Below are 25932 nucleotides of genomic sequence, written 5' to 3'. Positions count from 1 at the left end.
GGACAGGAATTTCTCTGGAAATGAAACGAAGGAGAAAGAAATGAGACTCTTGACCTGCATGTGAGACCTTTCCTCTGTGTTGATGGCATTAAAAAAGCAAAACACAAAGAAGCTATGCATTTTGTTCCTGTTGTGGGGAACAAGATTAACGCCAGATGAGACTTCATTTAGATTGCATAAATTAAATTTCTCATACCGGTGGACCCCCCCCATGAGTTCGGGGTTAAGATGCTGCCCATAAACTCCAGCTGAGGACTCTTGTTACATCACTCTTTCTCACTCTTTCCTGTCATCTCCACACTATTGCTATCCAATAATAAAAGCATAAATTATTGTTTGTCTTTTTGTTATTCTACTAACTAAAAGTAAAGTAAATATTTGGTTAAATGACCAGTCTGATATGGTCTGTTTAAATTAGTGACATCATCTATGTACCAGTCAGGATGGCCGAGCGGTCTAAGGCGCTGCGTTCAGGTCGCAGTCTCCCCTGGAGGCGTGGGTTCGAATCCCACTTCTGACAGATGCAGTTTTTTCCACTAATATGACATTAGTTTACAAGTAAACTGTTTGTCCGTCTCTACCGCAAATCTTGCTTCGTATGACTGTAGAGAGTTAGCAAGGTAATTTCAGGGTTAAAGCTGAAGTGAACGGTTGCTATATCGTGGCAGTAGTACATGAAACAGGTAACCTGACAAAAATCATGTGTCCTCCGGTGCTCCTAACGGCATCTGCAAGATTTCACAGACTGTAGGAAAACAAGCAGTAAGAGCTGATCTGAGGTCTGCTGTCCAGCTGCCGTCTATGAGAGCCGGCTGTCAATCACTCGCGAACTCCGACCAAACGGTCAAACTAGGCAGCGCTGATCAAATATGAATCAATATTATGTTACATTAATGCCTATTTCTCTCCTCAGATGTTTCAGAATCATCTTGTAGTGCACGATTCAGCTGTAACATGAGAAAGTTTGTGACGCCGCCGCCATTGTGAAATCTGGTGAAGGAACTCCAAGTTCTGGTCACATGACCGGAGCACAGCCAATAGGAACGCTCTCTCAATGAAATGACCTGTGATTGGTCAAAGTCTGCCGTCACGGGCTAGATTTTTTAAAGCCTGAAAACAGAGCCATGAGGAGGAGCAGAAGTCTAGTTTTCTCTCAGAACACTTGAATTACAATATGCTGAAAGGTTATTATGGAATTTTTGCCCACTGATGCCAAAAATATATACTGACTACTGAAGCTTTAAATATGCAAATGAGGCATTATTTAATGCAGTGGTTCTCAACCTAGGGGTCGGGAACACCTACCTAATTATTCTGTGGGGTTGGGTCTCAAAAAGGTTGAGAACCACTGATCTAATGCTAACTTTTGGTGAATTTGTGAATTTAAGAGAAATCTACAGACACAAATAGACAACATGTAGTAAAAAACACAACCTGAATGTGTATGTTGGATGTTTAATCTCAAAACTCTGCGACCCTGAATAGGATAAGTGGTTACAGATAATGGATGGATGGACAGAATCTAAAAAATGACCAGTGCATTAAAACAATGTTTTTGCCTGTAATGTAACTTAGAAAAACTGGATTCACAATGATGTCTGACTCAAGATATCACGTTTTATATCAAACTGATTCATTTGCTTTTAAATGGTGTTTACTGGTTTCCCTTTGGAAAGCAACACTACCACTACTTGTTTTCCAGAGAAAGAGACTATAAAAAGAGGTTTTCCCTGAACGACAGTGTGATGAAGTTAACGTGCTGCATTGTTGTCTGTGTCAGTGGTTTATCAGGGCATGAACATGACCGTCTGTTACCCCAGCGTGGGACAAGATGGCATCCAGAACGAAGGCAACGCTGTGGCCATAATAGGAGCCGCCATCATGTACTGCTGCGTCCTCTTCGCATGGTGAGCAGACTCTTTATCTTTCAACGCAGTGTGCATGTAAATTAATAAAATGTCATGATACAACATAATTAAATGTAACTTCTCTCCCTCAGTAATGAAGCGTCCTACCTGGCTGAGATGTTCGGTCCGTTCTGGATGATCAAGGTTTACCGCTACGAGTTCCAGAAAGCAACCTGCTGCTTCTGCTGCCCCGAGGAAGAGGAAGGTTCGTACCGATGCTGTTAACATGACATAAATGTCTCCTTAAAGGTGCTATGTGTTGTGTTTTTACAGCAATAAAGCACCCGTTATCTAATATTAAGACAGACGGACGCCAGACAAGCAGGAGGTCCAGGAGCAGAAAAGTTCTGGTATTTGGTTTCCAGGCAATTCAAACTATTGTACCTCTAAAGTTGCAATCCTGAAGTTCTCCCTTTTGTTCTCTTTGATGGCGTCTATGGCGATAATCTGTAATTGCAGGTGTTTTTTGGACCTTTCTTCCCAGAGATCCAAACACTGTGTTCCCGGGAATATCAGTTTGTATTACTGCAAATGCAACGGCTTTCACCAGTGGGCCATATAGGCTCAATCATCATTGGGTTTCCTCATTTGGCGATAGATAGTGACTTAACAGATATTTATATAAATGAAAATCTTCTATATTATTACTTTAACTTACTTGGTTTGCAAAGACAGTTGCTGGACAGGAGAGCAGGCAAAATGTCAATATCAGAAATAAAAAGGTTTCATCATCGACTGGACAAAAACATGTATTATTATTATCATGGTAAATTGCAAATTATCTAATAATAATATAAACATAATAATAACTATTAATAGATCACTTCATACAAGAGATGTAGCTCAAAGTGCTTTACTAAAAAAATGCAACACATTTAAACAAAGTCAGATAGACAATAATATGAGATAATAAAAGACAGTAGATGCTTAATAAATACAGTATATAAGTGAGATTAAAAACATGCACCGACTGACGTGATGTAACCTCCTGAAAGTGTCTAAAGGTTTGCAGTAATTAGTCCCAGAGAATTCAAAACTTTGGCCAAAGTTTGAGCCGTGTGGAAGAAGACAGCTCGCTATTAAACATGCATGTAAAGAATGCTTTGAATGGGAATGTTTTTAAATATTTCAAACATCAGCTTTGCACGTGTTTTATGAGGGACGAAATACAATAGGCCTCAAGAATACACACAATGCATTATGGGTAAGAAGCACTGAAAGTTAACTTAACCAAGACACATTGAAAAATCTAAATTAGTTGCTGCAACCAGAACATCCTTTGGAAAAGAAATAGACTTTTATATCAAAGAGATTTCTTTGAGCGTCCATTAGAGGGTTTTTAAGAGCGAAGTGTGTACCATATATTCAAAAACTGTTTTAAACAAACTGACATCTTTAAACAGAATATAAAATCGCGGATGGACAGCACATGTAAATATTGTGTTCCTAAAGTCTGTAAGTGTGCTCCAAACACCATCAGATAAATGAATGTGTATACAGATAACAGGGTTTGTGCTTTGATCGCTGCAGCGTGTACCGGTTGAAAGCTATAAATCCAGCTGTGTTTGAAGCTTTGATGAGAGACTTTTTATTAATGTGTGTTTTTCAGCTGAGGAGGAGTTTGTGATTGACGACGAGAACAAAGGCTGTCAGAGCGTCATTCACAACGAGACGCAGCGAGTGGCTTACAGCTACTTCTTCTTCCACTTTGTCTTCTTCTTGGCATCGCTGTACGTCATGATGACCCTCACCAACTGGTTCAGGTCAGTTAATGACACATTTTTAAGGGATTGTATGGAAGTTATGAGGGAGGAGAGGGGATCAGATCAGGTGGAGGATTATGTATTTTTTTTATTTTTGCTGAAGGATTTTCACACAAAAACAGTCTGCCAGAGTCTGAAATCAGAGCTGTGCCCATAACAACGGTCTGTTATACATAGCAACGGTCTATTATACATAGAAACGGTCTATTATACATAGCAACGGTCTGCTATACATAGCAACGGTCTGTTATACATAGCAATGGTCTGCTATACATAGCAACGGTCTGTTATACATAGCAATGGTCTGCTATACATAGCAACGGTCTGTTATACATATAATGGTCTGCTATACATAGCAACGGTCTGTTATACATAGCAACAGTCTGCTATACAAAGCAACGGTCTGTTATACATATAATGGTCTGCCATACATAGCAACGGTCTGTTATACATATAATGGTCTGCTATACATAGCAACGGTCTGTTATACCTATAATGGTCTGCTATACATAGCAACGGTCTGTTATACATATAATGGTCTGCTATACATAGCAACGGTCTGCTATACAGAGCAACGGTATGCTATACATAGCAACAGTCTGTTATACATAGCAACGGTCTGCTATACATAGCAACGGTCTGCTATACATAGCAACGGTCTGCTATACATAGCAACGGTCTGCTATACATAGCAACAGTCTGCTATACATAGCAACGGTCTGTTATATATAGCGACAGTCTGCTTTACATAGCAACAGTCTGTTATACATAGCAACGGTCTGTTATACATATAATGGTCTGCTATAAATAGCAACGGCCTGTTATACATATAATGGTCTGCAATACATAGCAATGGTCTGTTATACATAGCAACGGTCTGCTATACATAGCAACGGTTTGTTATACATAGCAACGGTCTGTTATACATAGCAACGGTCTGTTATACATAGCAACCGTCTGTTACACATAGCAACGGTTTGTTATACATAGCAACGGTCTGCTTTACAGAAATTACAGACCACAGAACGCCGTGATTGACCAATCAGGTATCAAGTATTCAACACAGCTGTGTATTAAATTACTTTAAGATACTGTGGGAAGGTGGTTACAATTTTTCTCTCAGTCAAGGAGGATAAAAAAATTAAAAATAAAACATAATTTTCAGCTCCATCATCCTCATAATAATTTTGACCAGTTCTTTAGCACTTCTTTTTCTCTGCCCAAAGTGTCATGGAGTTAAAGCGTGTTTCTGTCCTCCTGCAGCTACGAGTCGGCGGTGTTGGAGACCACCTTCACCCACGGCAGCTGGTCTACGTTCTGGGTGAAGATGTCGTCCTGCTGGGCCTGTGTGATCCTCTACCTCTGGCTGCTGCTGGGTCCTCTATGCAGCTGTCAGTCCGAATCCAGACCTCGACGCTCACGCATCAAACGGCGCGCGGGATCCTCTCGCCACGTCTCTGTCACTGTCTGACGCGGGATAGGGCGCGATGTGGACGACAAATCAGGTGACTCCGAGTCCCCCCTCCTCCTCCCAGTGCAGGAGGGGTTTTCAGGACCGGAGGTCACAGGGGTCAAAGACTCACAGTGCTGTGAGAAGGACCAATCAGAGGGCTCCGTGCCCAACAGGATATGATGTCACAGACTAGACACCATGACGTTAAACCACTATGAGGACTCGACTGTGGTTTGGAAACACACTTACAGTATGAATTGCCAAAGGGATCCGGAGGGGTGAACTCTCACTCTGTGATTGTGGGAACTACAGTAAGTACGTGTAAAGATGGACACATTTATAAACTTTACTTAAAGTAGTATATTCAATTTTATTTGCTGTATTTAGACTTTTAATATCATAACAAGGGAGGATTCTAGGTATTTTATATAATACTGCTACAGAGACGCACATCCCAATCATGTTTCTTTGTTCTCTTTCTGATAAACAGAAGAAAGCCCCGTTAGTCCTCTTATCGTAGACAGTTAGTCGATGGTTTTTATCATGAACAAATCTTTCTCAAAGCTGGAAACAGAACGACTGTGGCAGCTGTGTGAGTTCAAACGAAACCTCGGAGGCAAGAGATGATCCTTACTGACACATTTCAGTAGCTTACAAGAACTGTTTGCATCGCACGGTGAAAGTTGTCACAAGTATAATCAAAGAAATGAACAAGATATTTAGGTGGATCATTTACGCCAGTGGTGCCCAACGAAGGTTTTCTTTTCAACCAAACACTACAACAGTCTCTGTGTGGTGGCAGGGCGTCAAATACAGACGCTTGGGCAGTGCCCTTCCGCGTCTTGATACTGACGCACAAGGCACCCTTTAGCATCTGTATAAGATGTACCGCGCTTTCAACCAATGCTAATCCGCGTCATAATCAGACACTCAGAGCAACGGAGGATGGGTGGTGGATGGGTCAGGACTTTCACTCAGGGGACCGGCGTTCATGTCCTGTGTGAAAGCAAAAGTTAAGTAATTTTGACTGACAACATTACGTGACGCTAGCGGTGTCATGATTTCGATTCTCAATTGAAAACTGATCAAAATGGACCTTCGAAGTCCAAAACAGGATCGGCGATTTCTCTCCCTTAAACTGAAGAAAAAAACAAAACAACAACACCTCAAAGACGACACAGACGATCTTTTTGAAGAAGAATTTGACAATGTAAATGACTTGAGTTGAGTTGATTTGTCATAAACCAATGATCTGTTGATCTTTACGAATCAACACTCAATAGTCTAACAATGGCAATGCTGTCAGTTACCAACTAGTTAAAGTACACGTCTTAAAAAATAGTTCAACATTTTGGGAAATGCACAGAGCCTGGAGAGGAGTGGTAGCAGTACACAACTCCCCATAAAACCACAACTTATTGATTTTACATTTCTGTTTGTGCACAGATTAAACAAACAAGATATAGCATGCTGTTTAGCAGGCATTAAAGGTGCAGCTAGACGTACTTTTGAGTTTTGGACCCCTTTTTTCCAGCTCTAGCCCCACAGATAATGCACAGACATGAGAGTGGTGTCGATGTTCTCAGCTAACTCTCGTCAAAAAAGCGAACAGGCTTTTATCCCAAAATATCGAACTATTGCTTGAACGTCTATTTAGGATTTTTCACTCCAGTGTAATAATGAAATCTCCGATTGGAAATCAGCTGCTGGAATGACAATGAATGGAACAGCCACACTGTAGTTACACAGAATAATAGCATGAAGTTTTATTTCATTTAGTGCCAACAGTTACAAACCAGAAAATGTACAGACAGAACCAATTCAAATGGCATCCTTTCATTCAATTATGAACTTTGTCTCCTACACTTGTCACTAGCCAGATTTCCATCCAAATGTAGCGCAAATGTTAACCGAATTTCAAGAAAATCGGCAGAAGAAAATGCAAATGAATGCTTGTTTCCATCTAATACCGTAACACCATTATACACCTCTTCCTAACTGGACGCGATGCGAACAAGCAAACATGAGATTGTTTCAGTTTTTCCCAATGAAGACGTCCTAACCTGCTCCGTGCGTCAGCGAACAGGCTGAGCGATGTGTCGCTTGTTCGAAAAAACGTTCGCCCTAGCTCTATTTAAATGCAAAGTTTCACACACCTGCTCCACCTCCAACCTATTTTCATCGGTCAAAATCGATGCTGATAGTAACTGACATAAATCATTCTCCAGAGTTCGCTCGCTCGCTCATCGTATGTTAGAAAGGAAGTGTTAAGCGTTGGTTTATCAAGACAAGCAGTAGGTGGCGCCAATTTTACAGTCAGAAAACCATTAGACCATTGCACAAGAGGGTGCAACAATATGACGTAATTAAAAGAGTGCCAGTCGTATCTCAAACGGTTGAAAAACAATGAAGAAAACTGAATGGAAATATGGCATGTTGGCATGTTAATGTGAGGATGGTTACATCAGATCTGTGTGGAGCAGAAACTTCAGTGGACGTTGAAGTCACATGATGCTTTATGTACGTCATCATTTATTCGCTAAATCTGTTTCCATCACATTTTGTCGCATTTTGTTTTTATAGATACACCAACTTTTCCACCTCAGCCAAGTATAAAAGAGATTTTGTCAAAATTTGGGCATTATTTTTTATGCGTAAATTGAAATTGTGTATAAAAACAGGTGGATAGAAACACACCTACTGGAGCAGCTTCAGAGTTATTTCTCATTTCCAGCCCAAAGCCAAAGAAAGATTTGTTCATGTGTTGAAATAAAAACCTGAAGTGTCCAGCGAGGTCGCGTCGATAACAGATTCTCTTTCATCTTTTAACCAGATTTGATGTTTGAATGCTCAGAGACAGACGGTCTGACGGAGCGACTGACAGGCAGCTAAACACAAACATATGATGTTCTTTAAAGTTTGTTAAATTGGGGCAAAATTACTGAACATGCTCGCATCATCATGTTGCTTTGTAGCGCATCATTCACTTGATTCTTGTTTACATTTTGTTTTGCATGTGTTACTTAAAAAAAGTTAAACCATGAGTGCTCAAAAACACAAAAAAATATGTTAAAACTCACGTCCAGAAGGGATAGAAGCTTTCAGTAACACTTTATAATAACCTTCTTTTATAAATGGTAAATTAAAATTTAGTTAATAGTTATTTTACTGTTAACAAACAATTAAATGATCATTAATAATGTAATAACAGTAATAATAATTATTATTAATTAAATAATTATAAATAAAAATAATAAAAATGAATAATTTTTATAAAAATAATAACTAATTATTAGTAATGCTATAATTTATGTTATTGTATTATTAGTTTGTGTAATATGAAATAATTAGTCAATAAATTCTATATTCTATAAACTTTTTATTGTTGCACCACACATTATAACATTTTATATACTATATTAAGTGTTTGTTAGTGATTACCAAATGATGTGTAAACTTTGAAGAAATTATTTGTAAAACATTTATAAACATTCAATAGATAGATGGACCAGAAACCGATTATTAAACATTGATGTAGTATTAATTATCTATCTAAATAGTGTTTATAGATGCTTTACAAAGTATTTATTAACCATTTAACAAGGTATTATAATATGTAACTTATATATTATATTATACTTATATATATAACTTTATAATAGCATCCAAAAAATGTTTAAAGATGCTTTATTATCCATTAACAATGTGTTATAAATATCTGTCTATGTTATGTTTATAGATGTTTGACAAACAACTTCTTAAAGGTTTACAAATAATATCTTAATCATTAACAAATACTTATATATATAAGCATATAAAATGTTATAATGTGTGCAACAATAAACTGTCAAATAACATAAATTATAGCATTACTAATAATTAATTACTAGCATTTTGTTTTTGTTAACAGTAAAATAACTAAGTTTAATTAACTATTAATTTACCATTTATTAATGATGGTTATTATAAAGTGTTGCGTGGCGTTCTGTCTCATGCCTTCAGATGAAGTAGTCACGTCTGCTGAGGTTGAACCGTGTTGTGGATCTAAAATAGCCCCTCGTATCCCCCCCCCCCCCACATGTTCATGTTGACGTTGTGGAAACCTGGAACTGGTTTCTCCACTGAAGGGACGCCGAGCCGAGTGTCTGCGATGACTTCCTTAATGAGCAGTAATCTCATTAAACATAAATCTATACAGTTATATTATCTCTAGTTTAAGGTAGTCTTTCCTTTGTTGTAGACGTGAAGCTTTTTTTTGTAAATACATTGTTTTCTTACAAACTGCTGCTGCTGTCCTCGTGTCTGGTTTGTTAAACTGTGTGATGGTTGGTTTACAATAAGTTTATATTAAGAAGCACCCGATTCGAACGTTATCAGGACATTAAATAGGCGTTATCAGTCGCTATAAGAACCATGGATGTGGGTCAGTAGGGGCCTACTACGCCTACTACGTTGTAAAAGTGAAAGTGAAACTTAAAAGCAACACGTTCTAACATGTGAAACTGAGTGAAATGTTACGTTTTGAAACAAAAAGGCTTCTTTAGGTTTAGGCAACAAAACTTATTTAAGTTTAGGCAACAAAACTTATTGAGGTTTAGGCAACAAAACTTATTTAAGTTTAGGCAACAAAACATATTGAGGTTTAGGCAACAAAACCTATTTAAGTTTAGGCAACAAAACTTATTGAGGTTTAGGCAACAAAACTTATTTAAGTTTAGGCAACAAAACTGAAACTTCTTTAAGTTTAGGCAACAAAACTTATTGAGGTTTAGGCAACAAAACTAAAACTTCTTTAGGTTTAGGCAACAAAACTTATTTAAGTTTAGGCAACACAACTACAACTTCTTTAGGTTTAGGCAACAAAACTTCTTTAGGTTTAGGCAACAAAACTTATTTAAGTTTAGGCAACACAACTACAACTTCTTTAGGTTTAGGCAACACAACTTCTTTAGGTTTAGGCAACAAAACTTATTTAGGTTTAGGCAACAAAACTTATTTAAGTTTAGGCAACAAAAATACAACTTCTTTAGGTTTAGGCAAAAAAAAACGGTTAAGTTCAGGGAAAAACATTGTGTTTGGGGTTAAAATAACAACGAACACAAAGACAACTACACATTATTGGCTTCACACGGGATGCAAACTCCGGTCTCCTGGGTGAAAGCCCTGTTTTTTGTGTCCCAACCACTGTCGCCGACCTCCATCCTTTATGGAGTTTCACACTGTCAATACTACAGCGACTGACTTCTGCTCCTGTCATAATTACTACGGTCGCTAGAGGTCGCTGTCGTCTTCTTTTATTCCTTTTTTCAGTGATCTACCATGTGAATAGATGATAAAACCTACTAGAAGATGTAGTAGGCCCCTACTGACTCACATCTATGGTGCTTATAACGCCTATTTAATAGCCTGACAACAGTCTAATCGGTGAAGAGTGGGTCATTATCATTCATACACTCTATAGACAAAGACATTATTTTGGCACATGTAGATGAGGTTTGAGAGAAAACGTTATATATCAAAATGCATAACACGAGGCATAAAAGTTAACTGACTATTAACAGACTGCAAAATTCTCAAAACAATTATACTTTAGTATATTTGTAGCTAATCAGTGCCACACAATAAAATACTGTATATTTCATAATCTCTTTCACATAAAAGTATCACAAAGCAGACCTGATTTAACACACTATAAAAAAAATTAATACCACAACACAGACATTATGAAAGACGTTAAACAAGTGACACACAAGTTAAGCTTATTTTTTGTATACATAAATATATATTGTGAAGCAATATGTTGTTACTATATCGGAGTTAAAGCTAAAAGAAAAATCCACCTGCACGCACAACGAACATTTAGCTGCAGTTACATGTGCTGTTTGAAGGAAATGACAGGTGATAGCACAGTTAGAATCAAATTTAAAATGATATGAGTTATAAACTTCATTACATTCTGGTCTATTTTCCTCGACTGGAGGGGAGTAATAAAGTTCTGACGTGGGAAGAGACATATTTTTCCTTGCTTAAATGATATCCTCAATGTTACTCAACATAGAAACACTGGAGTCTCAGGTAAAATGTAATAATACATTAGGTTTATGTTATGGCCATCAGCTTTGTTATGGCAGCTCTAGAAAGACGGCCTCACGCTTTGACTTTGAGGGGCTGACACCAAAACGCTGTATTTACACCAGATATCGTGGAGCGGTGATTCATTCATTTTAAAGGGGGTAGAGCGCTTGGCCGGTGGCAGCAGCGGCCGCAAGGGGTGCTGGAAAAAAAGATAAAGCCTGCAGCAGAAAAGTAGAAAAAGATTCAACGTTTGGAGAAACGCAACCCGACGTCACGCTGCGGTGGCCACTCGCGTAACCGGTGATCCAGAGCTGTACAACCCAGTCATGAGGGAACTAAAGATGTTAATCTTTGTGCAGTCAATGGAAAATCATGCTTTTCCGCTGATCCTTGTGACATAAATGTCATCATCCTTCCATGTCTGTGAGGGTCTGCAAGTGGACGTCCGCGTGCAGCCCAAAATGTGTGACCGTGCGGACTGTACTCATAGCAAGCGCACCGACTGTGTATGCTCCAGATTCGTTCCACACTCCAGTCAAGTTGGTGGCGTATGCACCTCTAGCTTTAGTTTGCCAAGAAGGAGAAAAAAGACTACAAAGTGAATGCTTGTTTTGAAGAGAGGTTGTGCGAGGAGATTCGCCGTCACCCACATTTATATGATTCGTCCTTAAATGAATACAAAGAAAAAAAAAGTGTTGAACTCCTGGCAAACAACGTAATGACACCGCCACCAACGGGAATGGATCGGGAAATAGCGTGGAACGCCAGGACGACGCAGACCCTCAATTGTAGTATGAATGGAAGTCTGCAGCTGTCCGTTGATATTTTAGATCGCTGAAACATTTGCTGTGATACCAACTCTACTGAGCTGCAGGAAATATCTGGATGTGTCTATGTATCCACAGAAATAAGCAGAAGACAAAGTCAGATTTGTCTTCGATGTTCTTTGTTGTGGTGTTTTGAGGTAGGGTTGGGCGATTGAATGAATATATCAGCTATCGGCGATTGGCTGAGTACATCGCTGTTTATTTTTTTTGGGCAATGTTTGTCATTTTATTTTGCTAATTTAATGGTCTGCCTTCGAAGAACGAGAAATGCTCAGCTGCTGCTCATCGGGCAGAGAGAGAGACAGTGGGGGAAACAACATGCAGAGCATATTCTCACATCTAACTCAGTGAGATAAGAGTTTATTTCGACCAAACCAGAGTTGGTGATGGTTGGAAAGACAAACCCAGACGGTTGCGTGAATATATCGGCAACCGCCGGTTGTTAACATTTAACATATCACCCAACCCTATTTTGAGGTGGATTTTTCCTTTAAGTTTACACAAACACACACAAAAATACAATAATATATAAAAAATAAATGTCAGCTGTGGAAAAACAGCATTATAACAAAAAGGCCATTTCAGTCAATGTTCTTCTCTTTGGTATGTGTTTAAAGGTGGAGCAAGCAGCCACCTAAAGTGCTCTATATGGTACAGTAAGCTGGTCGGGCTTTTAAATAAAGTCTTTTTGGGGTTTCAAATGAGGCTGAAACTGTCTGTCGACGATCCAACAAGTCATTTTTCTCCAGTGACGCCACTCTGGAATTCATCGGACCATCAACCACGGATCACCTGGAGTCTGGTGATGTTTTGAAGGTCCAGAAATGAAACACTGGAAGTGAATAAAGCTTCATTCTCTGACACACACACACACACACACACACTCATCCCGTCAGTTGCGCCGGCTCTCTCGGTCCTCTGTTGCTGCAGAGTCTTTCGAGCGGTCGCAGCAGTTCGTCCTCTCTGGGTCGGTACGGCACCACGTAGCTCTCCTCCTCTAGCAGGATGCGGTTCAGCGTCCGCTCGTAGTTGATGTGGCGACGCACCATCAGTATATACTGTTTCCCCTCCTCCAGAAGGGGGCAGTCGCACACGTTAGGGGACCACAAGAACTCTCGGTGCTCCAGGCGGTAGCTGTTCCGGTAGGTGTGGATAATCTGGACGTCGTAACGCGTCTCCTCGCCTCTGTACAGCTTCCCGAGGACTCGGGCCCGGAAAACTAACAGACAGTTCAATAAGATATTTTAATTCACATGTTAAAGTTCTGTCACAACTTATTTAAAAAGAGAAAATCTACAAGGTTCAGACTCACCAAAGTCCTTCTGGCAATACTGTCTCTGGCGTTCCCTTCGACCTTTAACTCGCTGACATCTCCCACAATGCTCTGCACAATAAACCGAACAGAAACAAGCTCATAAATATAGTCAAGAACACCTTAAAAAGTACTTTTTGAGAAATATGCATGCTTGCTTTCTTCTTGGGAGTTAAATGAAAAGATAGCAACAAGTTTACTGGCTCATGGTTAGCTGGGCGTAGCATGTCGGGGGAAGCGGTGGGTTAAGTTGAGAAAATGGTGAACCTACTTCCAGGTGGAGATTGAGGCAGGAGGTTTCTGTGGTTCTCCTCCCGCTCCAGGCGGGGCAGGATGGGCTGGTGAGGACGCTGGCGCCGGTTGTGGTGGGGAGACTGGCGCGGCGGCTTCACAGGCCTTAAATCTAGTAGACACAAATCACACTTACACGGTGTTGTCAACGATGTTGTAAACAGTTGGTTCAATTTAGAATAAACTGGGAATTGTAATGTTGTTTAATTTGAATTAAATTTCTTCAAAGCCCATATATATTGGATTTGAACATTTCTGAATGTAGCCACATTACCTATAGTATTAAATAAAGACAATGTGACACTGTTTTGAGACAAATTAACGTATTTCAATGTCACTACTGTAGCAGCAACACAAGGCCACACTAGGGCTGTCCCCAATACCATTTTTTGGGCTCCGGAGCATTGTAGCGTACCGTTTGTAGCTACATACGAAAAGTAATGTACTGTAATTTGTGTATATATCCAAAGAAATCAATTCGTATGTAATCCACGTAACCGTGAACCAGGAGGTGACAAACTCTGCGTATGGAGGAGGTCGGAGTGGATGTGCGGGTCCAAAAACACCGGATTTTCACCCAGGAGACCGGTGTTCATGTCCCGTGTGAAACCAGAAAACAACGTTGATTTATTTGTCACGTAACTTCCGTACTTAAGTTATTCCATTTCTGTAGTTATTTTGTAGTTTTTTTTGCCTAAAACGAAGTACTTTTGTTGCCTAATCCTAACCAAGTTGTTTCCTGTGAAGACAGAAGTTTATTTTGTAAAGGCTGTATGCATGTAACGAGTGGAAATTGACACGTGTTGCTGGACATTCGTAGGAAAAATGAGGAATAGCTTTTTGTAAGATATCGTACGAATCATTGAGGACACGTTGACCAGATTCATAAGACGACGACAGCAGTGAGCTGTCCACAAAAATAATGATGTATGTTCACATACAGTGGATCAAAAATAACACCAGAATCAAGTAGAACGAGGTCTTCTTCAACTCTGCATGTTAAAATATATTTCTTATATTGTTGTGTTCTGGCTTAAAGTACATTATTTAATTTTGGCCCTGTTTGCTGCTGTTAATTCTTGTTTGGCAAATCACCAGCTAGCTGGAAGATCTGCAATTACAAGACTCCTGGTTTCACTTAATGGACATGCATTGACATCAGGACCAAAAATAAACTTTATAACACTGAAGAAAATGCAGGCACACTTCAGCTCACTATGTTGCACACTAGATCAGACACAAAAGGAAATTCTTCTTCAAATATATTGGTCTGAAACAGCAGACTTCTCTCAAAATGCACAGGTGAGTTTGTTACAAATAAATACAAATAATAATGATAAAAAAGAAATTCAAAACCATCCATGGATTCCTCATTATGTTCAGGTCATTGTAACCTCACGATGTCCTTCCCAACATGAAATATCATGACCAGACTCAGCGAGTGGAAAGTTCGCCTTGTTACCCAACAAACAAATCAACACACTATTTCTGGCAACAACACGAGTCAGTTTGTGTTTGGCACAAATCCATCAGCTGGGAAACATTTCCAGAGAGGCTACTTAGATTTATTACAGTATCGGAGTGATTCAGACAGAAGGCGCTCGTCCTCAGGCTGCAGGTTTCCATGTGAATGAGAGTATTTAAGGAGCACATGTGTACAGCAGCCTTATCATGACAGATAAACCTGCTGCATTCCTCAACTTCAGGTCAGCCTGCAGATAAACTAAATCAAACGGTGACCTTATTTCTAACACACAGGTGTTCTCACTCATTGTTCCTGATTGGATCTCCTCTCAGGAGTTCGTGGGCGTGTCCAGACCGAGATTGATCGATTATTTTGATGCACCTGTGAGCTCAGTCTCATCAGTGCATGACAGAAAACACCTGTGTGGGTGAACAGGGGTTTCACTATGATAAGATCAGTGTGTTTGAAACACGATTCTGATGGGAAAATCTAATACTTCCTCCAAATATCACACTGCTGCTGCTGTTGTAGACTTGGGGTCAAAGTCTGCTCATGTACAGGAAATAAAACGCTCTCACACACAGCTAATGTTGGCTTAATATTTCGCTATTAATATTAATATTTTGCTATATTTAGAATATTTCTACCACTTTACCTCGCTGTCAGACAGCCCTTTCTGACAGGGGACTGAAGCCATTATATCGCTCACTTCAAAGCTACCAGACTCCTTTGACAAAAACATTAATTTAGTAAGTAAAGTAGGTATGAGTTGAGCAATTATTGAAGCTGGAGGCAGGACTTACACCAGTGGGGTCGGGTGGTGACAGGAGGAGGTCGGGTGGTGGTGGTGGATGTGGTAGTGGCGGTTGTGGTGGTGGGTTGATCCCAGGGGAGGTAGTTAGCAGTGTGGTGAGCTTGACGCAGTGGACTCCTCCTCCCATGGTGGAGGGCGTATTGGCCCGGTGGTAGCCAGTACTCATACTCAATGTCCGGGTTTCTGTCTGTCGCCAGCACCTGCACACAAAGACAGCATGGAAACATCAAAACTGGCTTTCGGAGGTTTGGGATCCTTGTAAGAGCAGGTGTTAGTGTAGGTAATGCCCCCTAAACACTGAGGGCAGGTTTTAGCATAGGTAATGCCCCTAAAGATGATATAAAAGCAGGTGTTAGTATAGGTAACGCCCCTAAACTCTATAAGGGCAGATGTTAGTATAGGTAACACCCCTAAAGATGATATAAAAGCAGGTGTTAGTATAGGTAACGCCCCTAAACTATATAAGGGCAAATGTTAGTATAGGTAACACCCCTAAAGATTATATAAAAGCAGGTGTTAGTATAGGTAACGCCCCTAAACACTAAGGGCAGGTTTTAGCATAGGTGACGCCCCCTAAACTCTATAAGGGCAGGTGTTAGCATAGGTAACATCCCCTAAACACTATATATATAGCTTCATGTCATCAGCTTCCATTGAAAATGACCTGTAGCCTGTGGCTGTGTCGCTCGTAGAGGGAACACAGCATTAGGGTAAAGGTTACAAGGGTAACTAAACTAAATAAGGGATGAACAAAACAGCATGGAAACTAAATGGATGACACGATTTATGCCTTACAAAGCCTGAGGTGAAGGGCGTCTCAACCCCTAACCCTTAGTTTTAGGCTTACAAGAGTACTAGGGCCAAATTATAGGCAATAAATCTGAGCACCAGTCCCTCAGGAAGAAGTGCTTTTGCATTCATACTCACTATGTAGAACTCACTAAAGGAAACTAAGAGTACGCTGTGTTCGATGCTTACATCCACCATCAATGTTTTACAGAACAACCGACTCTAACAGTGTTCCAACAGTATCTCAGGAGGAAACAATAGTTAACAGCTGTTTGGTAGCGGAGCCAGGTCTGCTTGCCAAATACCTGCACAGGGTCTGAATGGGAACAATCAAATGTTTATTCAAACCTGATGTTTTCCTACCTTGTGAAATGCTCAACGATAAGCAGGGATAAGGTCAATTTAACAGTATATTGCACAATGTAGGAAAGTAGAAATGTCTTTTACTGGTTTTTGTGGCTGCATGGCTCAGTGGTGTCATACTGGTTGATTGTGTGGACCTGGTTTTACTGAAACTTCATGATGGCTTTATCGGTCTGTCCAGGAAGAGGCATTTTTTCCCATTAAAGTTTTTTTGGTGGAGTTTTCCCTTATCTGAATCAAGGGTCTTAAAGGTCAAAGGGTGTCATCTGCTGTACAGATTATAATGCCCCTTGAGGCAAATTTGTGATTTGTGATATTGGGCTATATTTAACTATACAGCATGTGTTATTCACATATCTCAAGAACCGCTCATCCGATATACTTCACACTTGGCGGGTGTATTGCTCAGGACCCAAGGGAGTGCAGTGTCGAATGTGATGCAATTTGGCCAGATGGTGGCGCTTGGCCTATAACTTTTGAGCTGTAAGTCTCAGAAACAAAATTCCTCCTACAGATTTTGAGCAACCGTCACCAAAATTGGTAGAAAACATATCTGAACCAAGCCGGAAATATTTACTTTTTTTAGATTGTTGATGTTCTTTACAGTTTTGCTATAACTGACCCTCAAAATTAGCTCAAATGCTGTTGGCATCACAGGCTTATATTACTTAAAATGTCATATTTCCTGTACACTTTATCTTATTGGGACCACATTTGGTGGAGATGTGTAGATATGATATCTGAGTGACCATGGCAAATTTGGTGCCATTTGACCAATAGGTGGCGCTGTAGCAGCAGCATCTATTTATAAAGGAAGTATTCTCTGTCTGTTTATCTGTGTATGACTGTCCTTCTCATATATCGACAACCGTTCATTCAATCAACTTCACACTTGGCGGGGAAAAGCAGCCATAATGTGGTTCTCAACAACGCTGTAAGCTGAACTTTTGGAGGCCAAGCACCAATTCTGGATGGACACTGCACTAGGAAATAAAACTGACTTGACTTGACAAGGCAAAATCAACAAAGCTCCTGAGACCAGATGATGTCCTGCTACAGTATCTCGGAGCTCTCACCATTAGATGGAGGTCTTCCTGGGTCGGTCCCGGCACCTCGAAGCTCTCCCAGGTGTCTGCCGAGCGCCGGTACAGCAGCTTCGTCCCGGCTACGTTGTACTCGCCTGGGATGCTGATCTTCCAGTTACCGTTGATGACAAACTGGGAGCGACCATTCTGGAGCGCTGGATGAGGGATGAAGGGAAGGGAAAGTTTGGAGTTATTCACAGTTGATAAGTCAGTGAAATAGTTCTAATTATCTCTTCATATCAGTGGGGCGTGTTGACGTAAAGGCAGGCTGTCAGAATCAGAAACATGCCAGCTGACTGCATATGGCAGCTGTCTCTCCTCGGTGCTGGGAGACGGAAATTTCCATGACATGAAATGGAAACAAGTACCTTCACCTGCCGTCCCCCAGCGGTCAGATAAAGCCTTTACGAGCGTCCCTTTCAAGACAACACTGTGTGCCATTTCAGGGAGGCCTGTTTTATTTTGGTCTCATAAACAAGGATGAGAATAGATGCCCTTGGTTATTCTGTTGCCTGGAAAACAGAGACCAGATGGGACTGCTGAGCCCCTCCAGTCTCCGGGGAGAGGAAGTAATGGCAAGTACAGGAATTACTTTAACTGCCTGATTTGTACTGCAGCCATGGAGCCAGGGATGCAAAGTGAGTCTTCTGCAGAAAGCTGAATCTGATATACACGGCAGGCCAGATGTTGTGTGTGTATGTGTGACAGTCATACCTAGATAGTTCCTGCTGTTATCAGTGACTCGGATGTGAGTGGCTCCAGCTGGTATCATGGCCACTTCGTTGTATCCAAAAGGTCCTCCTGGCAAACAGAGACACTCAGTCAGAGGTTTGGTTTAACTACTTCACATGATTAAAGGAAAAAGTCAGTTTTTATTACAACCTGGGGACACACGTGCTGAAACTGAAAACAGCTTTACAACAAAGTGGATGCCAAGGGGAGGAAAGTCTCAGATGGCTTTTAATAAAGTCGAGTCATTTGAAGTTATTTTAATCTAAATGAAGGAGAACATTAAAAGTTAATATCACATAATCCTTTAAGACTGTCCTGTTGCATTGCAGAGATTATTCTTAGAGGTCAAACAGAATGAGAAGTTATATTTACAGTCATAAATTAAAGGCATGTCTTTGTGGTTAAAGGGAGTCTCCATTGATTCTTCTTCTTCTTTTTTTGGCCTTTTTGCCTTTATTAGATATAGATTGGAAAGTAGGAGAGAGAGGGGACGACATGCAGCACAGGGTCGTCGTGATAAGGTAACATGCTGCTTACGCTACACAGATATTGTGTCATAAAAAACGCCGTCAGGTTGCATTATGGGAAGTGTAGGATCCAGGGTCTCTGTGGAGCTTGACCCATACTAGGGACCGAAAGTTCTGGATATCTCGGCCTTCACTGCCTCAATATTGACCATTCTTTTAAAAACTCTTGCCGTGTCTCATTTGGGATACTTATGTTAGTACACTTCCATGTAGTACACTGTGTACACTATGTACTTGCTTGCGTAGTGCGTGAATTTCCACACGGTGGTGTTGTCTCAAATCGAAAACGGCTGTTGTGCCTTCACTGGAAATGACGATTGACGCTTATTACATTGTCGTTTGCGGTACTAAATCATTACAGACTGCTAAATCAACCTAATAAACAAGACTGATGCCTTCTATCTGAAAACAGTAAAGCAGTGTTTAGCTTACATTTGTATAGTGCGGTGTTCGCCGGAGCAACCTCAACCGCTGCCTGAACCTCGAGGTTAAGAAGTGTCCAGCGTTCCACACTTAACTTTTTGACCATTATGAGTACACCATCCAGGTACACATAGTGCACTGCATGTTGCCATACTTGTCAGTGTGAACGCACTTATTCGCTCAAAATAACAAGTGTAGAACAGAAATATGCGAACTGAGACACAGCAGTGTCATTGAGTTTTTTGCAATACTAAATAACCACTTTAGGACCACTTTAAAAAAAAAGCAGTTTTGTGGGCTTGTATTTCCTCGATTACATTGGACTCCATTGTGAAATCCTATGCCTCTATAATGACAGTGATTACCACAATGTTATACTAGCTTATAAGTATGTAAATTAACTACAAAAAAGAAAAAACCAAGGTTGCAAATTACTGTCATTTTTCTTCAAAGCCCTAATCCACTGGTGTCCACATGGTTTGCACATACTGTAATTACAGACTGTGTAACTATATAAAACCTCAACATCATTAACATTATGTCAAACAAAGTTTATTTTGAAAGGACACTATGCATGTAACGAGCGTATGTTGACACGCCATCCCTGGTCTGTTCAAAAGTAAGAGGGGCACCCCGTGCGTCAGTCTCCGATGCCGATGGGCGCTGACCAAGCGGCGGGATTTTGACGAATTGGGAGTGAGAATGTGTTGAACGTTTAGACTCATTGTCACCAAACATCTTTCTGAAAGAGCACTTTTGAATGAGAATTTAAGTTATTTAGGTTTTTAAGAGACTCTTTGAATGAGTGAACTTGTAGGTTGACTTTTAAAATAGTGTAAAGCAATGTGTACAGTAGGTGTAATCAAGACATGTCTGCTTACAACCTGCAGCACATGGTAGGTATCTATTGAATAATAAATTCTCTCCTGCATTACTGAATGATCTTTTAAAAGTTGTGGAAGCATTCCAACAACAGCTGTAAATATTTTACCGTACCATTATTACAGCTATTAGTACAAACGTGCAGCCATTTGAAACTGCTGCAGGCCTTCACTTTGTACTTTATATTCAAGGTTGATCTCTGCATTGCACAATAAATCTGCCATTTTCCAGCAATCAGTAACTGATATGTAATCAGTAACAAATAATCAGATAATAATGTTCTTTTGAAGAGATTTTGTGGCTCGTACTGTATCATAACGCTGCTGCAAAGATCGCCTGTCATCAAACAATCAAAATCTATGATGTCAGTAATGATTAACTATGATTAAACTTTACAGGATGGGTTTACGAGCACATAGACAGACGATCTATGAATGGGCTGAAACCACAACCATTCATTACAGAGTGATAATTCACTTCTGAGCCAGAACAACAAGAGGCCGGGACAGCTCTATGGTTCCCCTGCTGCTCTGGAGTCAAAAGCAGACGCAGGATGAACTCCATTCGTTACGGCCTCTGAAGAGCACGTAGCCCTGGTTGCCCCTGCTTACCCCGTCTCAGAGAGGAACTATTCACTATTAAGGTTCATCTGCGGGGCTTCAGCTACATGAAGATGTAGCGCTGTCACTGAGGAAATGTCAAGTGTTACAGACAGGCAGCGATGACCTTGAGGCCGTCAGTATTTGACCTTGTGAGGAGCGATTCTGTGCAGCCGTCCTCCATCAGCCGGAGGAGAGAAAACCTCCCAAGGCTGCCAAGTCGCCCAAACAAAGCGGCCATTATCAGCCTGTTTTCTTCTTGCTCAATCTGAGCCTTTATGGCCTACACACTGAGCTCTGTGAGGAAGTCACTGTTACCGAGCCAAGTCGCACGCCAGAGGTGTTGGCTACTTTCTGTTTGTGTGTGATTCTCAGTTAATTCTCAGTAGAGGCCAACACGGGATCCAAAGGACTTTTTTGTTTCAATTTTCTGTCCCTTCTACATCACTGCCAACATTGTTGTACAGTATCTATTCACAATCTGAGGGATTTCAATAGCTTTAAGACTAATAGATCCATGTTTTCATAAGTTAAATATAAAATGTTGACAATCACTGGTGGATTCAGGGAGGCAGTGGGAGCGACCGCCTTAGCGCCCCCCTTTTAAAAAAAAAAACACCTCAAAAATATAGTATATATATATTTACTATATATAGTAAATATATAGCCCCTATAGTAGATAAAATATGATGCAGTGTCTGTTGGGGTGCCCTTAAATGGAGAAAACATGATAAAATGCCCTCTAAGATGCCCTTAAATGGAGAAAACATGATAAAATGCCCTCTAGTGTGGCCTTAAATGGAGAAAACATGATAAAATGCCCTCTAGTGTGGCTTTAAATGGAGAAAACATGATAAAATGCTCTCTAGGGTGGCCTTCCAGTAGAGAAAACATGATAAATTGTCTTCTAGGGTGGCCTTAAATGGAGAAAACATGATAAAATGCCCTCTAGGGTGGCCTTCCAGTAGAGAAAACATGATAAATTGTCTTCTAGGGTGGCCTTAAATGGAGAAAACATGATAAAATGCCCCTTTGGTGCCCTTCCAGTAGAGAAAAAGTGATTCAGTGCCTTCTAGTTTAGCCTTAAATGGAGAAAACTACTGGCAAACTGTTGTATTTTTGCGCAGCAACATTTACAACATTGTCACATCCTGGTACAGAAGCATTTGCATGTATACGGGCCATTTTTGGATGTTTGCCTCTAATAAAACACTAAACAGTTCATTGTCTTCGGTCTGAACGATAGAACAAACATTTACATAGTTAAATTCTTTAGTTTGGTTTGTTTTGGTTTATACTGCACTTTTCTAAGCAAACTGAAGGTCACACCGACTCAGACACAGCTTGTTTATTGGACTGTGTTTTTTGTAACATGTGATGCAATTCAGTTGTAAAGATGCCCTCTGATGTGGCCTTCCAGTAGACAAAATGTGTTGTAGTGCCCTCTAGGATGCCCTTAGATGGAGAAAACATGATGCCGTGCCCTCTAGGGTGCTCTTTCAGTGGAGAAAACACAATACAGTGTCCTTTAGGTTGGCATAAACTGGAGAAAACACGATAAAATGTCCTCTAGGAAGCCCTTAAATGGAGAAAACATGATAATATGTCCTCTAGGATGCCCTTAAATGGAGAAAACATGATAATATGTCCTCTAAGAAGCCCTTAAATGGAGAAAACATGATAATATGTCCTCTAGGATGCCATTAAATGGAGAAAACATGATAATATGTCCTCTAGGATGCCCTTAAATGGAGAAAACATGATAAAATGTCCTCTAGGATGCCCATAAATGGAGAAAACATGATGCCGTGCCCTCTAGGGTGGCCTTAAATGGAGAAAACATGATGTAGTGCCCTCTAGGGTGCCCTTCCAGTGGAGAAAAAGTGATGCAGTAGTAAGAGTAACTGAGTAATTGTGTAAATGCGGTTAGAGCAGCAGCAGGGGAAGTTACAATTAACTTTCTTTTCTATCCCACGAGGCATACCGTCGTATTTTTGCACAGCAACATTTACACATCTTTGTACAGAGGCATTTGCATGTATACGTGCCATTTTTGGATGTTTGCCTCTAATGCTTGAACACTAAACAGTTAATTTATTTCAGTCTGAACGATAGAGCAAACATTTACTTAGTTAAATTCTTTAGTTTGGTTTGTTTTGGTTTATTCTGCACTTTTCTAAGCAAACTGAAGGTCACACGGACTCAGACGCAGCTTGTTTATTGGACTGTGTTTTTGGTAACGTGTGATCCAATTCAGTTGTTTATTCATTAACAGGAATATTGCTTTCAGATTCATCTTGATAGGGCATACATGGACAAACCAACATGTTTGATGTGAACAGTCAGACCCTCTGTTAAACTCTGTACCAGTACCTGTAGGTAGAAACTGTTTTGGTGGCATGGAGCCAGAGTGAACTCTGTGTTCTTCCTCCTCCCCTCCTGAAATCTTAACGACTGTAATTTCAGAGGACATGTTGTTAAGCTGAATTTCTTCCTGGAAGGCAGCCAACAGGTTTTGTTTGGCAAAACTGTTGCCATGGTTAATTTTCACTCCATCAGAGAACAATAACCTCTTGGCTAAACTAAAGTGGGAATGACGAATAACGTTTGGGAGGGAAAACACAACTAGAGGGCCTGGAAATATCCCAGGATGGTGTTGGTCTCAAACTACTGCAATTGATTCCTCGTGGAGATAATGTGATGATAGCGTGTGCGTGTGTGCGTGTGTGCGTGTGTGTGTGTGTGTGTGTGTGTGTGTGTTTGTGTATCCTACCTGCCTCCAGTGCGTTGCTCTGGTAAACGCTCTTGTGGTGCAGGCAGGTGGTGTTTTGTCCTCCACACACCATGCAGGCGTCCTCCAGCTGCTTAGAGCCGAAGATGGAGTCACAGCCGGGCTTCTGCGTGACACACACACACAACAGTTTGAGCTGGTTGGACGTCACTGTTGAAACGTGTTGACCTTGCACTCCAACTTCACACATTTTCTGAGGAGAGCCCCGGCAACCTCTAACCTTTCTTTTTGTTTTGTCTCTGCTGTACAGTCACCTTGAAACCCTTTGCCATGATTCAACCCCTCTCTCTCTCCGTCTCTTATTTGCTTCCCCCTGTCATTTTCTCCTCCTCACAAACATTTACTTTGGGGCACAAAGGCAGCTCAAGGCCTCTGGAGAAGAGGAGGACGGCTCGGAGAGTTGTCTCCGCAGACGTTAAAATGCCAAAGCAAAGAGCACGGAGGCGGAGGAGCTGGATGGTTTACGGCGTGTGGAGAATCTCGTCGCTAGATGGATTACAGTGGCCGCTTTCTTCTCCGGCCTTCATCTCGCGCTCTGCAGAGCAAACCAATCAACGGGGAGGTTCCCACGCAAGAGAGCAGCAATCTAGAGAACCTATAATCAGCCCCCCCGAAGCTCCTTAAAAACACAAAAACACTCCAAGCATCTGTGAGCGTGCACAACAGGAAATGAATCCTCGGTGACAAAGTACACGAGGGCCCCACTGAGGGAGCGACCGCGCTCCTGCTAAACACCACAAAACACTCAAGTTCATGTAACTTTGAGAGTGTAGAAATAAACTTGGTGCTACTGATTCTTCCAGTCCACAACATTCAGGGCTAATTGACCGCTTTTAGTTGGTTACTGTCACTTTTAGTATGTGGTTGGACCAGTACTGAAGCAATTAGTCAATTAATTGAATCATCAGTCAACAGAATGTTAACTGCTAGCAGCTCAAAGGATGGTGATGTCGTTCGGTCGGTCCACCACTATATCTCAACAACTGCTGTATTGGATGGATTGAAATTTGGTTCAGACATTCATGGTCTCCAGAGGAGGAATCCTACTGACTTCAGTGATCCCTCAACTTTAACTCTAACGCCACCATGAGGTTGACATCCTTTTGAGGTTTTGAGTGAAATGTCTTGAGAACTATTGGGTGAAATTTGCTGCAGATATTCAACGTCTCTGGAGAGGATGAATTGTAATAGTCTGGTTATCCTTTGATGACTTTTAATGTAACACCACCAGCAGGTTCCAATTCTGTAATTTGTCCAATCCTTTCCTTCATGAGCAAATACCTGTAGGGCTGTTGGCCGGAAAAAAAACATACAACCGGTAGACATCCACTTTGGCACTGGTGACTTATGACGGGCATCTTTCACTATTTTCAGACTTACTAACTCCGATTTATAACAGATTGAAATTAGATAATTATTGATTGAACAAACTCCCAGATCAACATTTGGCAACTGCAAATAAAAAAAACACGCTTTAACAACGCAAAATGATCTGTGAAAGAGCATCTATAATAGCTGCACACACACACATGCGCTCATGTCCAAACCAGCTATGTGATTTGCAGTCTGATCTCAATCTGTGACCTGCAGCGTCCTCACCAGCTGCAGGCTGCATCTGCTTCCTGTTTCAGGCCCTGTGCTGCTCTGACCTCGACCAGACGCGTCAACGACCCATAAAGCGCTTATTTACGCCGCACGTTAGCATGCACACATATAGTAATATGTAAACATAGACATGCATTAATCCTGTGTCAGAGGTGTCAAATAACTCTGCTGATGAGTTTAACCCTCATGTAGCAGATGAGTGTTACTCATGTATCTCATGTATCTCATG

At 40.8% G+C, this 25932-nt stretch overlaps 2 protein-coding genes and 1 non-coding gene across 3 annotated transcripts in view; 2 read left to right on the top strand and 1 right to left on the bottom strand.

The window, feature by feature from the left end:
- The window catches only part of serinc4 (serine incorporator 4), a 31264-nt gene extending 25065 nt beyond the window's left edge, over positions 1–6199 (top strand). Inside the window, exons 8-11 of the mRNA XM_037794405.1 lie at positions 1781–1907; positions 2000–2112; positions 3517–3670; positions 4934–6199. Coding sequence (XP_037650333.1) covers positions 1781–1907; positions 2000–2112; positions 3517–3670; positions 4934–5141 — 602 coding nt within the window. The 3' untranslated portion in view covers positions 5142–6199. The remainder of the gene's footprint in view (positions 1–1780; positions 1908–1999; positions 2113–3516; positions 3671–4933) is intronic.
- On the top strand, positions 438–520 carry trnal-cag. The gene has a single exon. It is a non-coding gene; the product is annotated as a tRNA-Leu (tRNA).
- A 4498-nt stretch (positions 6200–10697) lies between the features above and the next one.
- The window catches only part of adamtsl5 (ADAMTS like 5), a 39687-nt gene continuing 24452 nt past the window's right edge, over positions 10698–25932 (bottom strand). Inside the window, exons 7-13 of the mRNA XM_037755252.1 lie at positions 24081–24204; positions 18859–18945; positions 18136–18299; positions 15897–16107; positions 13609–13740; positions 13338–13409; positions 10698–13244 (exon numbers count right to left, since the gene is read on the bottom strand). Of these exons, the coding sequence (XP_037611180.1) occupies positions 12910–13244; positions 13338–13409; positions 13609–13740; positions 15897–16107; positions 18136–18299; positions 18859–18945; positions 24081–24204 (1125 nt within the window). The 3' untranslated portion in view covers positions 10698–12909. The remainder of the gene's footprint in view (positions 13245–13337; positions 13410–13608; positions 13741–15896; positions 16108–18135; positions 18300–18858; positions 18946–24080; positions 24205–25932) is intronic.

The sequence above is a fragment of the Sebastes umbrosus genome, chromosome 2 (assembly GCF_015220745.1).
Source record: "Sebastes umbrosus isolate fSebUmb1 chromosome 2, fSebUmb1.pri, whole genome shotgun sequence".
Lineage (NCBI taxonomy): Eukaryota > Metazoa > Chordata > Actinopteri > Perciformes > Sebastidae > Sebastes > Sebastes umbrosus.
This window is presented reverse-complemented; position numbering and strand designations above follow the sequence as displayed.